Source organism: Paroedura picta, chromosome 3, assembly GCF_049243985.1.
Source record: "Paroedura picta isolate Pp20150507F chromosome 3, Ppicta_v3.0, whole genome shotgun sequence".
NCBI lineage: Eukaryota > Metazoa > Chordata > Lepidosauria > Squamata > Gekkonidae > Paroedura > Paroedura picta.
The window spans coordinates 109,661,511-109,675,380 of record NC_135371.1 but is presented as its reverse complement, the minus strand read 5'-3'; the positions used below and the strand labels follow the sequence as shown (position 1 = coordinate 109,675,380).

The 13,870-nt window shown below is 41.4% G+C and overlaps 1 protein-coding gene across 19 annotated transcripts in view; it reads left to right on the top strand.

The window, feature by feature from the left end:
• TENM2 (teneurin transmembrane protein 2) overlaps positions 1 to 13,870 on the top strand; it is a 1,331,635-nt gene that overhangs the window by 1,293,615 nt on the left and 24,150 nt on the right. For all 19 annotated transcript variants that reach the window (XM_077327160.1, XM_077327169.1, XM_077327168.1 and 16 more), the window contains one exon: positions 4,081 to 4,316. In XM_077327160.1, the coding sequence (XP_077183275.1) occupies positions 4,081 to 4,316 (236 nt within the window). The remainder of the gene's footprint in view (positions 1 to 4,080; positions 4,317 to 13,870) is intronic.

The following is a 13,870-nucleotide window of genomic DNA, read 5'->3' as shown; positions in this document are numbered from 1 at the left end:
GAAGCCATATCTTTTTATACAACATCTATCCTCTGTCATGGTATCTGTGCAAGTGCACATTCTCTGTCTGAGCAGAATATATCTTGAGAACTTTCTGGAACTGAAGGTTGGGGTCTGACTGACACGTCTCTTGCATTTTAGAAGTGTATGTGTGTGTGTTTTTTTCCCAGTCTGCTGCTTCTTTTCCCACCCATGAGGCAACAGGTATTGTTTAAGAAGTAATGAAGGAGTGAAGCTAACCTAATACCTCTAATGCCCGTGATTGTTTAGGGGGAAAACATATTTTAATCTTGTGCTTCTTCTCAAAAATGTACTGAATAAATTAATGGACATTGTTTTTCACAGTTATAGGGTTTAGCTCTGAAAACACATTTTGCAGGGCTCTGCTATAATGTCCATCTGAACATGTCTGCTCCTTTGGAGCTCCCTTTTTACTCCTTGGGTGACTGAATTAACCTCTGACCCTGCTACTAAATTAACTTCAGACCAATAAGCAGCCTTGGGATCATGAAGGTGAAGATAATGGTCTAAGAATAATTCAGTGATTTGGTTATTCTTCAGGAGCTGAAGAATAAAACAGCATATGAACATTACAAAAATATTATCTACATCAGCCTTTCTGAACTTTTTAGCATTGAGAAACCCCTGAAACACTCTTCAGACTTCAAGAAACCCCAGACATGGAGCAACCATGCAGAATATATCAGGAAAGCACAGCTGTGTACACTCCCACCTAGGGCCCCTGCTCCTCCCAGCCCCTCCAGGCCCATCATTGGCCATTTGGGGAGGTGGGGGCTGTCAAGAATCTCTAGGTTTTCACAAAGCCCTGGTTGAGAAAGCCTGATCTATATAATCTATTCCACCGTATGCAATGGTTGCATTGTTATCGATTGTACCAGTATGTTCTGTCAGCCATACTGCCTCTTAATCCAAACATGTAACTAAGACTTAGGTTCCTTCAGCTCCAGAAAAGTGAGTTATCCAGACTCCTTTACCTGCCTAGCATACTAGTCCTAGACCATAACAGTCTTCTGATGTCTTAATCTCATTTTTTCTCAACAACAACCAAAAAGGATTGAAAGCAACACTTCCTCTACTTTTTATTATTGCTTTTGCCTTGTTCCACTTAGGTCCTTACAGTCAGACGGCTATGCTTCTACAGAACATATCAAAGCAACTGACCAGGTACTTTGGACTGACACTGGAATTGTCATCCTAGACTTGTAAATTATTGGGGGAAATGCTACTCTTTTCACCAGCCAGAGCTAGCTATGTATTAACATCCTGTTGGTATCCTGAAAATAGTCAAAGGGATTATTGTGATCTTAAATAAGATTTATATTGCTTCCCCAAATCAGTAACTTCAGATTAGAAATATAACCATTAGAACACAATCTCACACAAAAAAGGATATTGGGTGCACTGATAATTTCCACAGATGGAAGGGATTTCTTTCTTCAGAGTATAACTTCCTTGCTTTTCCCCTCCTGTAGCAGGCCCAAATGCCCCCATGAAATGCTGCTACTTCCTTCTTTCATCAACAGGAAGAATAACTACTTAAATGATGTTTATAGAGAACATGTTCTGATAGGACTTGGGCTTTAGGTTCTATATTTTATGGAACTACAACTGCATCCTCATTGTTTTCCAAGCTTCTATGCCAGACACAAGGAAATTTCCCTGAGCTTTTCAATGCCATAGTATCTTTGCTGAAACTTTAGATCCATCCCTTCTAAAAGTTTGAGGGAATTTTGACAAGTTCATCTTAAAGTCTGAAAATCTACAGCAGTAAGTGGATCTGCGTCCCTCTTTTAACTACATCTTGCATGTGTATTCATTTTATTGTGTTTTAAGAAAGGTGTGTGCCTCCTTCTCAGAGATTCACATAATAAAAACAAATGTTTAAACCTTCCTTATCTGATGACTTTGATATTCCTTGGATGGCAATTTCTGCCGTCCAACTGAAGTTGAGTACTTCCACTTGTTTGCAGACTACACTGCAAACTACCTAAGACTACACTGAACACATCTTTGTAGAAATCCGTTGTTTGAAGAGTTTCACCATTTTACCTTAATACAGGCTTTTTCACCTATGGTTTAGTGAAACCATTTTGGAAGTTAATTAATTTTTATTGTATTTTTATAGGTCATATGACCACATATGGTCATGTCAACCTGCCACCCCTTCCCAAAACCTGCCTGGAAGGGTGGAAAGGGGAGGGGTCCTGGGTGGGTGTGTACACTACCATATTCTTCATGATCACACCAGTTCTGGGGTTTCTCAAAGTCTGAAGAATGTTTCAGGGGTTTCTGAATGGTAAAAAAGTTGAAAAAGGCTGCCAGTTGGATTGCATAAGGACATCTATTTTGTTATGCTGACCTCCGAGAAGACTATAGAAAAAAAGGGAACACATGGTGGAGAAACCAGAAAGGAAAACTAATTCCATCTGGGCTATAGAATGCCAGCTATCTCTCAATGCAGAAAAAAAACTCTATTAAAAATAACTGATATCAAGGTGAGTCCTGACTGTATGATTATATGAATTCTTAAGGTTTTTTAAAACTGTACAATGATAGCTCCATCCATGAGATGTTCAAGCAAATTTCACAAGAGGCTTTATTATTTTTTACTTTATACAAGAGGATTTCACTACTATATGTGTGCCTCTCTACAGACCATAAAGATGAAAAACACATTTCTGTTTCATTTGTCTATAATTCTCAATGGGAACATTTCTTATGGAGACTATGAAGCACTCCCTGGCCCTTGTAACAAGTAAAATTGTCCTTTCTGAGAGGAACAATATGGATGTTCCAGCCTTTAGCTAGCTCTAGAAACTTCCTGGCAACTCATATGTTTGACTGTACAAATTACCACTCAAAGAATTATAGTGTTGACTTATTCCTCCCATGACATTTATCCTCCAGGCACTTTTAAAGAATCCTGGTGTGCCCCACTCCATCCCTTTTCCTTTGATTGTTTGCCACTTGTCTTGGAGCTGTTAAGCTCTTGGGCCATTTCCTATATAAACCAATTCACAGCATACACTCTAAAGCAGAGATCGGTAGAGGGGTTAAATGTGAACCTTCCCCAAATAATTCCATATTGCAAATCTTGACATTGTTACCAGAGCTTCTGTGAAAGGAATTTTGCGGATGATGTTTTTTTAATTAAGAGATATTGTCACTGAAAACAAACATAGTCACAGGACAATAGCCTCCTGACATATAAATGTCAACATTTATGGACTGTTTTCCTGGGTTCCGATGGCTTTATTTCTCTGCTACCAGATGATTAATTATGTAGATATTTTCCTTTTAACAAAAGGACAGTGGTTCTTTGATGGCAGCTGCTCACTGTATCGCCTTACTGGAGAAACTCCTTTTCAGTTGTTTTACAGAATTGATCTGGTTGTGCCACACAGACAGGAAAACAAAAATGTGAAGTTTTATTTGTGTAATTTTTGTCAGTAAAAGGCCATTATGTGTACTTGACTAGATCAGTTTTTTAAAGGCAATGACACTCACACAAAATATTGTTTCTGGCAGCTCATTTTGTGTTTAGTATCACCCTTAAAGACCAAACTTAATCTATAATACTGCTGTATATCTAATAACAGAGCAAATTTGAAATACATGTGAAGAAAAGGAGCTGACTTGCTTATATATATATTTATAATAAAAAAACCTCAGACACTACTGTCCACATCCCCAAATTTAAAAGGCTGTTTCTTAATGTATCTCTTCAATTACGATCATTTCCCCCTCCGAGTTCTTCCCACACTGGACATGTAGCCACATTAATTATGAGAATAAACAATGTCAATATACATTGTAACTGAGAAAGGAGGAAGGAGATTTTTTTAAAAAACTGAAATAACTGAAGATTCCAGGTATTAATACTGTTGTTCTTTATATAATTGAATACTTCCTCTGATATCCATCTTGTTACTCTGTATGGTAACTGCAGTCAACTTTCATTTGAAAAATAGAGAAAGACCATGAAAACCTAGCAAATTAGGCAATATGTTTTCTTTATGAGGAATGCAATGAAGTAATTTCCCCTCATTATTTCTCCAGATCAAGTGAGGAACAGCTATCAGCTGTGTAATAATGGTACTTTGAGGGTGATGTATGCCAATGGAATGAGTATTAGCTTCCACAGTGAACCACATGTCCTTGCTGGAACTGTGACCCCAACAATAGGACGATGTAACATTTCCCTGCCAATGGAGAATGGCTTAAACTCAATAGAGTGGCGCCTGAGAAAAGAACAGATTAAAGGAAAAGTGACTGTGTTTGGCAGAAAGCTTAGGGTAAGTGCAACCCAGTTTTATAATCCTACTCTGATGTTTGAGAAATGAATGATTTTCAGTTCCAATGTGCTATGATATTGTATTAAAATATAAAAATATGAACAAAGAATGGAATATTAGAACAAAGCTACCTTCTGATGGGTGGCTTTGCTGCAATCATGTCTAAATGTCTTAGTGGTACAGGGGGGACAGGCTGAACCCTCCCCTGCCTGCAATTGTTACTCCACAGTTCATAACTGGAGGTCCATTCCCTCTGATCTGGGAATGGACTTGCCTGATACCAGGCATGAATCTAGTTGAAAAATGACAGTAGGGGAGGTATTTCTGAAAGAAAAACAGGTAGGAGGCAGTTCTGAAGTTTCAGCACGTATACACACACACATGTGTGTGCCAGTTTTGGCACAGTACTGTTGATTCTGTATCCATCCTGCTGAAGACCTCCATTGTGTTCAATGGTACTGCACAGTTGATCTCTTGATGAGTTTTGTATCAAAGGATAACTATAAATAACATCACATATCTGCTATTTATAATCATACTGACAGTGGTCACCCTATACAATCTTGCAAAAGTCTATGAAGACTATCAGATTTTAGCCCTTCTTTATCAGTAGAGACTTTGTGGAGTATTATGATTAGTAGACTGAACTATAAATGAAGAAACCCCCAGTTTCAGACTTGACATGAATTCACTCCAGCTTAAGCAAGCCATCTTCCTTCCTTCCTTCCTTCCTTCCTTCCTTCCTTCCTTCCTTCCTTCCTTCCTTCCTTCCTTCCTTCCTTCCTTCCTTCCTTCCTTCCTTCCTTCCTTCCTCTTTCACTGGACCTATAGGTGAATTACCATCCATAAGCAAACTGATTACAAAATATGTTAATATCTAAATGACAACATTTGAATCTAACAGCAAAGATTTGGAGTAAAACAACAGAATACAATCGGATGAGGACTGAAGAATTGGAAAGGGGGAAAGATCATCTCCCAAGATGATAATCCTTAATCGGGATCATCTCCAAAGATGATCAGTTACACCACAGCTCTACTCCCTCTCATGAGCAATTCTGTTTTGCACAATTTGTGAAACAACAAAAGTGCGGGGTCTTTCTAATAGCTTCAGGCGACTTCCACGATATGAGAGAATTCATGTGAACAGGTGTTTGCTGATTTTATCTGTTTGTTAAGATTACTCTATCTTAGCCCTTTCTTCTCTAGCCAAATCTTGAATATCTGAAAGGATAGATTCTTACCCCCACAACAAATAAACTGCAGAGAATGCTCTGCATTACTTGTCATGGCTCATATCAGTCCTCTCCCATTTACCATTAACCACTGTGGCATTTTGTGCATTACAATGCCATCTGCTACTATTCAAATAGTGTCCAGAGGTACTCAGCCATTTCCTCACCTATTCTGATCCAGAATGGTACTGAATATCTTTATGCAAGTCTTGGACTTCACTAGCAGCTCTGAGCCCTGCATTCTCAAGACCTTTTGCCCAGATGGAATATGTGGGAGTAAAATTTTACCATCTCACTGTTCAATATGTAGTAATTCTTCCTATGGTATACTGCCAGTATTGGTGTATTACCAATAGTGGTATACTGCCTATAATGAGAGAGCTGCATACTTCTATATCTTGCAAACAGGAAAGGAAGAAAACACACTACAAGATTAAAAATTAAATGCTGTCATATAGACATTGGTTATTAATAATAATGATTTTAGGATTTTTCCCCATTGTGTTAGATCAGCTGAGTTTTGACTAGAGTCTCTCATATTAACAAGTATGTCCCTAACATAAATGGCTTTAATCCTGGCTCTAAGAAGTAAAACCATAATAGAAGCACTTGTGGTAATTAGCAGAAGTTAAACATACAAGTCTTAGAGCTGAATTCTTGCCAGAGTCAGTTTTTTGTACCATGTATATGCAAATCAAAACACAGCTTTATCTATCAACACCTCAGCATTTAATTGTCTTGTGTTAGTTCCTGTAACTGTAATCACATATCCATTTAGCTCTTTTAAATGAAAATCACTATGAGATTATAACAGGTTGAGTGGACTGAAAATGCAATTTGAAAACAAGAGGGGAAGCACTGAATGTATTTGCATCTCATTTATTTTAACTCAGCTTCCCACCCACCCCCACCACAAAATGCCTCATGAATGAAATAAATGCAAGCTACACTGAAAAACAGTAAGAGAGCATACAGGAGACTTATGACATATCATTCAGCTCAGATGCAGTCATGTGGGTGAACCTATCCCTCCCCCAGGACTAATGACAGCATGTGGCTAATGGAGATATCCAATGTGCCTAGACTTGCAATGTTAAATTGAATACCAAGTTCAATAGCAGATGCAAGCTGAAGAAAAATCATTTGTTTGGATTTCTTCCAGCAGTTTCATGGAAGTGAATTTGTTGGATTTGGGGGGGGGGGGTGGACATAAAGATAATTGTCTGAGATAATGGACTGTAGTTAATTTCTAAAATTCAACAGGAATATTCATTTCTGATTGAAAATAAATTTATTAATATACTCCATTAAAGGGCCATCTTTTTATAGACACTCTCTGAGGTCCAAACTACACATTATGTCTGACACAAGGAACTGTAATGTGATTCAGTTCTTTTTATAATCAGATGTGACTTTGGAAGACTAACATTTTCAAGTGAGTAGGGCTTCTGGGTCTCCCACTTTTGGGGCAGCAGGAGGTATGAAAAATTAGCATTTAGCAGGGTTGTGATGTCATTTCTGGGGCTTTAGCACAGAATTTCCTGTTAATCCTAGATCATTGCAGTGATGCAATGTTGTCATTTCTGGGTTTGGCCTAGAAGTGATGTCATAATATTACCAAGTGCCAGCCCCTGGATTTCAGTGCATGTCTAGCCCCACAGGAGAGCAAATGGGGCCTCCACAGCCATTTCAGCACAGGAAAATGATGTGAGAAGGAAGGCTGAACTTACTACTTCTCCAACACAATGTTCTCAAGTTCAGTTGGGGCATAGTGCATTTTCAGAATGTCAATTCCTCAACTTCATGTCAGACTGCAAAAGAACAGAATTGACTGTGGTCAGACTCAACGTATCATACATAATATATAGTTTGGGCTTCATTGTGGATTATGCATTTCAAAGCAATGCAAAGAGCAATACTATGCACCTATCCAACTATCCAATAAAACTGGATCACAAACATTAGAGAACAATGCCCTATAAACAGTATAATACACACAATAAATTAAAACTCAATTACAAAGTTAAATATTGGGGCAATATAACATCTTCAAAGCCCCTTTCCTTAATCCTATCTGTGTATGAGGTTGTTTGGGGTTTTCATTAGCGAAGGAAAGTCCTCCTGCGCATATTGAAAAACATTTGTTCATATAGGAGGGGGACCACAAGGAATTGTAGGGTGGCTCTCATTTTCCCCTCCATCACTATTTCCATTTTAACTTCCTTGAAAGCTCCCATAGACCAATTATGGGCAGCAGCAGCCACAGCAGGCTGCTGCTGGGCATTGCTTCAGGGCTGCATGCTCTGGTCCTTCCTGCATATGCACGGGGGAGGGAATGCATGCATGCAAAACACTGGGGCTGGAATGCCCAGTACACTGCCTGGAGGTGGCAGCAGCAGGGGAGCAGGGGGCTTGGGATCCCCACCACACAATGGCAGAGAGTGGCATGCTGGTCTCCCACCAAGGTGGGGGTGGGGGCACTCCCCAGCCAGCTCCACGGCTCCGGTGCGGTGTCCCTGTAGGGATTATGTACAGCACCAGCCCAACCTAGTCCCCTCTGGCGCCTGCAGCATCCCAGGGAACACAGAATATTCCACGTTCCCTTACCATGGGCCTTCTGGGGCGCTGTGCACAGTCGGGGTTCCCCTGCTGCCGCCACCCTGGATTACCTGCCCCATGCATAATTGGTCATAGCCTCTTTAATTGTAAGCCTAACTAAGTCAATCTACATTTTTGCCATGTATTCAGACTGGGAATGTTGTTCCCCCAGCAGACTGTTGATATATGGAAGTAAACAAGCATATTTTCATTATCTTCTGCATTTAAAGAGAGTCCCCTGCCCTTTTCTTTGATGGCATTGCCAAGAGAATTACCAGTAAGGCTTCAGTGTTACTTGCAGAAAGGTGGTGCAATGGTAGCACAAGGTCAGAGCTAACATAAGGAGTTGTTAAATGTACCATTGCTTGGCTTTCATTCTGATTTTTGTGTGGCAGTAGTTTCTGGTACAGAGTTCCAGCACCTCCTGCAAGGACCCACTCAAGTCTGGGGGAGGGGGAAGAACTAGTGGAAATCAATGCAACATATCTAAGTAGAAACACCTTTTCTTTTTACAAAATAAGCACTACTCAAATGTATTGTTTAATAGTAACAATATTCTTTTCTTGGGGCTTCCATTATTTCTAGGACTGCAATAACATTAAAGTGGGTCGTAACAGAACAAATTTAGAGTCCAGTGGCACCTTTAAGACTAATGAAGTTGTATTGTATCTGAGGAAATATGTGTGCACACAAAAGCTCATACCTTGAATAAAACTTTGGTAGTCTTAAAGGTGCCACTGGACTATAAATCTGTTCTGCACTAACATGAGTCACTGAAACAGATGGAATTATTTATATACTTACAACATGCTTGGCCTTTCTCCAGAAAGGTCTAAAGACAGGTTGCAGTGTTATATGTATGAATCTGACTGAGAGTCAAGTTTATCCACAAATGCCCTGCTTGGGATTTCCCACACACACACACATCCAAGTACAGGAACGTCACCACTAGAAAAAGGATCTTTTCTGTGGTGGTGCCCCATCAGTGAAATGCCCTCCTTCCAGGGTGAACTCAGCTGATCGTTACAGTTTCATGGGCACCAATCCAGGATTGTTCTGTTTATCCAGGTCTTTATTATTTTTGGCTCATTTACTTTTGATGTTGTGTGATGGCTTTTATTGTTATTGGTATATACTGAATGTTGATCTTATTAATTTTATTAATTTGCATACAAATAATTATCAGAAAATGTGCAGACCATCACTTGATTATTTATTTATGGTGTAGTTGTAGTATACTTATGACCATGAGCTGTTACAGATGCCCAGCCACAGTTTGAGACCAATACCAGGGCCACAAGAGGAGCAATCTACACAGAAGCGTGTTTTGCTAAAAGGGTCCCAGGCCAGTGTTTTTAGGACTGCCCTCAAGGTCCTCCATCTGACTTTTCAAACTCTTATGTTCTTACTGTTCTGCTTCTGAGTGTGGGTTGTGAAAGGCTGCAAGCTCTGATAGCTCTGCAAGAAGAATCATAGAGAGATGAACAGTGGCTTGACAAGTCCAGAACTGAGAGAGCTTTGTGCTAAATTATTGGCATAACAAAGATCATTGCTGAGTGTGTTCCTGAAATGACTACAGACAGTCATTTATACCAGCTTCTGTCTGTGCTGCGTAAGGTTCTACTCCTCATCAGTCAGACAGTAAATACCATAATTAAGCCTGGCAGAACAAGACCTATGCTATAATTTTGCTATGTAGTCAAGTATTAATGTACAATGACAAAGTAAGTCATCAGACAGAAACTGAATGCTGTATGGTCTGTTTTATAAAAGCCCCCATGAAAACTTCTCTCTTTTGTGTACACATTAATATCACATAAGTAATGCTTGCTGAACAATCCAGTAAGTGCCTTTAGGAAGCACCTGTTGTGCCTCACTCAGGCAGAGTAGGTAGCGGAATAAAGACAAGTAAAATAAAGGCAAACAAAAGTGCAACATGCTTTCTGCCCAAGTGATACTTTCTGTCCTAGTGATACTTTCTTTGATGATACTTGTCTGGCTTCTCCCGAAATCTGAAAAAGTCAGATATACATTGAAACAGTTAATCATTGCCTGGCTGGAGGACATGGAGGCCTACAAAGAGGATGTAACACATACATTTTTTTTTTTGGCTTGGATTAGAATCATAGAATCATAGAGTTGGAAGGGGCCATACAGGCCATCTAGTCCAACCCCCTGCTCAATGCAAGATCAGCCCTAAGCATCCTAAAGCATCCAAGAAAAGTGTGTATCCAACCTTTGCTTGAAGACTGCCAGTGAGGGGGAGCTCACCACCTCCTTAGGCAGCCTATTCCACTGCTGAACTACTCTGACTGTGAAAAATTTTTTCCTGATATCTAGCCTATATCTTTGTACTTGAAGTTTAAACCCATTACTGCATGTCCTCACAGCTCACAGCTTTTATTGAACTCCAGCAGAAGCATTGATATAGCATGGGAGAGATCTTCTTCTCACAGTCAGAAGACTATAAGGAGACCCAGATCCCAGTGACACCCTGGAGTGACTATGTCCCAACCCAAAACTGGAGTGTTCATCCCCTTGCCAGATGGAATCCCCCAGAGGCCAACATGGAGAAATGCAATGAGCATGGGCCTCTGTTTGGTTCTCCCAGCTACCTGGTAATGTGAGCCTACATGCCTCCCCAGCTAGGTTGGCACCCAGCTTGCATCCACAACTAGGGTTGTGCATGGCGGCGTCCAGGTCAATGCAGCCAGCACCGTGCCAAAGTGGGGAGGGGAGGTGTGGGCACTGGTGCACCGAGTTATACACCAGTGCCCATGCTCCTCCCTACGTGGCGTGGCGCTGGCTGCGTTGGCCTGGAATGGCCAATTCGGATGCCACAACACCTCTATCCACAACACCTCTTATGGGAGCCCCTAAGATGATGAATCTGGTGCACAAACTGGACTCCCCTAAAAGGATCCACCCCATGCTGAAAACCTCCATGAAACTTCAACCTGGAAGGCCCTATTCCCACCAACAGTCCTAATGCTGCAGCCAGTCCAAGAGAGTAGTGCAGACTCCATGCAACCAAGGTTTGCAGCCCCATTCAGACAGGTGTACCCCATAGCTGTGATAAAGCGCTTCCAGCTGGTGGGAAATGTCAAGATGGCAGATGACCAGAGTGACTATGCCTGACACTGCCTTGCTGATCTTGTGTCTGGCCCAGTCAACTCTACCATGGGTCAGTGCACCTCTCTATATACATCACTGAAGTTGGTCAGATGCTGGTAGAGCACAGCCAAGTCCTCTGACATGAAATAAAGCAACTGTAGGCCTCTGATGGATGGTAAGTCATTTCTTCCCAACCAGATGATAAGGGCCAAAGATGCACCTGCATGGAAAACAGCCTCCATGACGGTGCCTAACAGAACAGTCCACTTCATGACATGATGACCCAACCAGGTAAAAGAAGGGTGGTCACTGAATCTGAAATGAGTGTCCTAGCCCAATTTTGCAGCATACTGGCCAGCCCAATAAATGATGCTGCATCCCACGACCAGCACCATCTGTACTGTCAATAACAATTCTGAAAGAATTCTAACATTAGCTATGGGACCAAGACATAAATAACCTCTGTGTGCTGCTGAATGTCAGCACTCTAGAGCCATTATCTGCTGTGGAGAAGCATATTATGGAAGGCCTCTGAAGTGGCCCCTATATGAAAAGAGTGTGTCCTGTAAGGTTCAGCCTGCATACCCAGTCCTCCTAAACATCCTCTGAGGATATCTGTAAACTGGAAGTGGGAAAGGCAGGTACCATCTGCATGCATGAGCAACATCCCCAGGATATATGGCTGAAGTGCCAGGTAGCTTGCTACACTCTGCACATGGCTAGTCAATGGGGATGGTGATTTGGGCAAAACAATGGACATACTCTTGCCCATTGGTTAGTTTTTTATTTGTGCAACTGCACCCACAATTTTTTTAACCTAATGTCTTCTCTGGCCAAGGCAGCCGCTCCAGCCTCTGTATGCAAGGCTGCTAGAATCTCACTACATCTGAAGGCAACATAGAATGCCAGTGTAAAGGCAGACCACAGTAAGGTCTCCTTGTAAGGTGAAAAATCCTTCACAACTGCAGCAGCAGATCTTGAAAAAACACCAGGGTAGTAGGATGCGTAAAGGTAAAGGTATCCCCGGTGCAAGCACCGGGTCATGTCTGGGGTGACTCCCTCTAGTATTCTCATGGCAGACTCAATACGGGGTGGTTTGCCAGTGCCTTAGCCTCCTGTTTACATGGGTTAAGCCTTTTCCAGTCCTCCACAGCTCGTCATGCTAAGACATCTGCCCATTTCTCAGTGTCCCAAAATATTACTGTTGAAAGTAAAAACCACTCACCAGTAAATGTGCTAAGTAGCATAGGATCAGTGATTTCTCTACAGGTCAAGGCACTGTAGAGTGGCTGTTAGAGCAAATCTCCCAAAACAGATCACTTCCCTCTCATACACCTGTCACATGAAGGCTGCCATGGATCCTATCACCGTGTATAGGTTTAACTATTGCCAAGACACCAAAGTTAAGGCCTCTGGGTCTCGTGCTTCCCCCCTCTTCCTCTGGGAGCGCTTCTTTGTATGGGGGCCATCCTGGAATTTAGATCCAGAAGGGGGGGAAACAATCACCAACCTCCTCACACTGCCCTCCCTCCTCTTTCCTACCTAAACTCGACGAGCCTGACTGCTGCCTGACTAAAATGTTTAATGGAAAATCCCCAGCTAGACCCATGGCCATGGTACTACTGGTTCAGCCTTGCCATTACCTTCCACTGCTGCTGTGCACAGCCACAAAAGTGACCATCCAGAAACACAAATATCCCCAGCTCGCATGTGGCTGGCCTCACCACTGCAGAGACCAAGGTTCCTGCAGCGATGTTTGGTGAGGAAAGAGGTTGGGCCCACATGTTCCATCCTTTTCATGACGCCACAAGCTCTGCCACCTGTCCCACTCCCCATTTGAGCAAGTAGGCGATCTTCAGCACACTTTGTACACAGAGCCCGCCAAAATTGTGCACCAGCACCCAGCAACCTCCTCTCCAGCCCCTCCTCCATGTCAACTTGGCAACCCCAGGGTGAGATGCGGCCACATTTCTCTGTGTATGGTGAGCTTTGGTCTTCCTTCCCTGAATACTATAGGTAAGGGTGGGGATTAATGTTTTAAAAGACAGTCATTAAAATTAAAGTTAAATATAACTTCTTCACAGCCTCATCATCTGTTGTTTGTTGTTAATAATGCTAATTTGCATGGTAATTTTTTATTTCCTTTTGCATAAGACATTTCCATTGAGCCCACAGGGCTTCATCAAGAGGCCCATACTCCCCAGCAGGATGAAAAAGAATGTACCAACTGTCACCTTCCTTCTCACGCACATATAAAATGTATGATACAGGCAGCTTTTGTTGTGTTCTCTTGTGGGGACAACTGAAATCTAAGATAAGAAATAAGAGAAGAAAGAATTTCCTTACTTGGATTAATTTTTAAAAGCTACTTCCTTAGTTTTGAGAAAGCCTGCTTGGCTGTATCTGACACTTCTCTAAGAAACTCTGCATGAATAGTATTTTTTTATGACTTATTCACTGAGGAGATAAAAACTGTAGTAAAGTGAGATCTGCTTCATTAAGTGGAAAAATCAGAGTGAGTAAAATAAATGATAATTAAAAATTATTTCCTTCCAAAAACTCAATTGTGCTATTTATTTATTAATTTTAAAATTGCTTTCTCTGTGA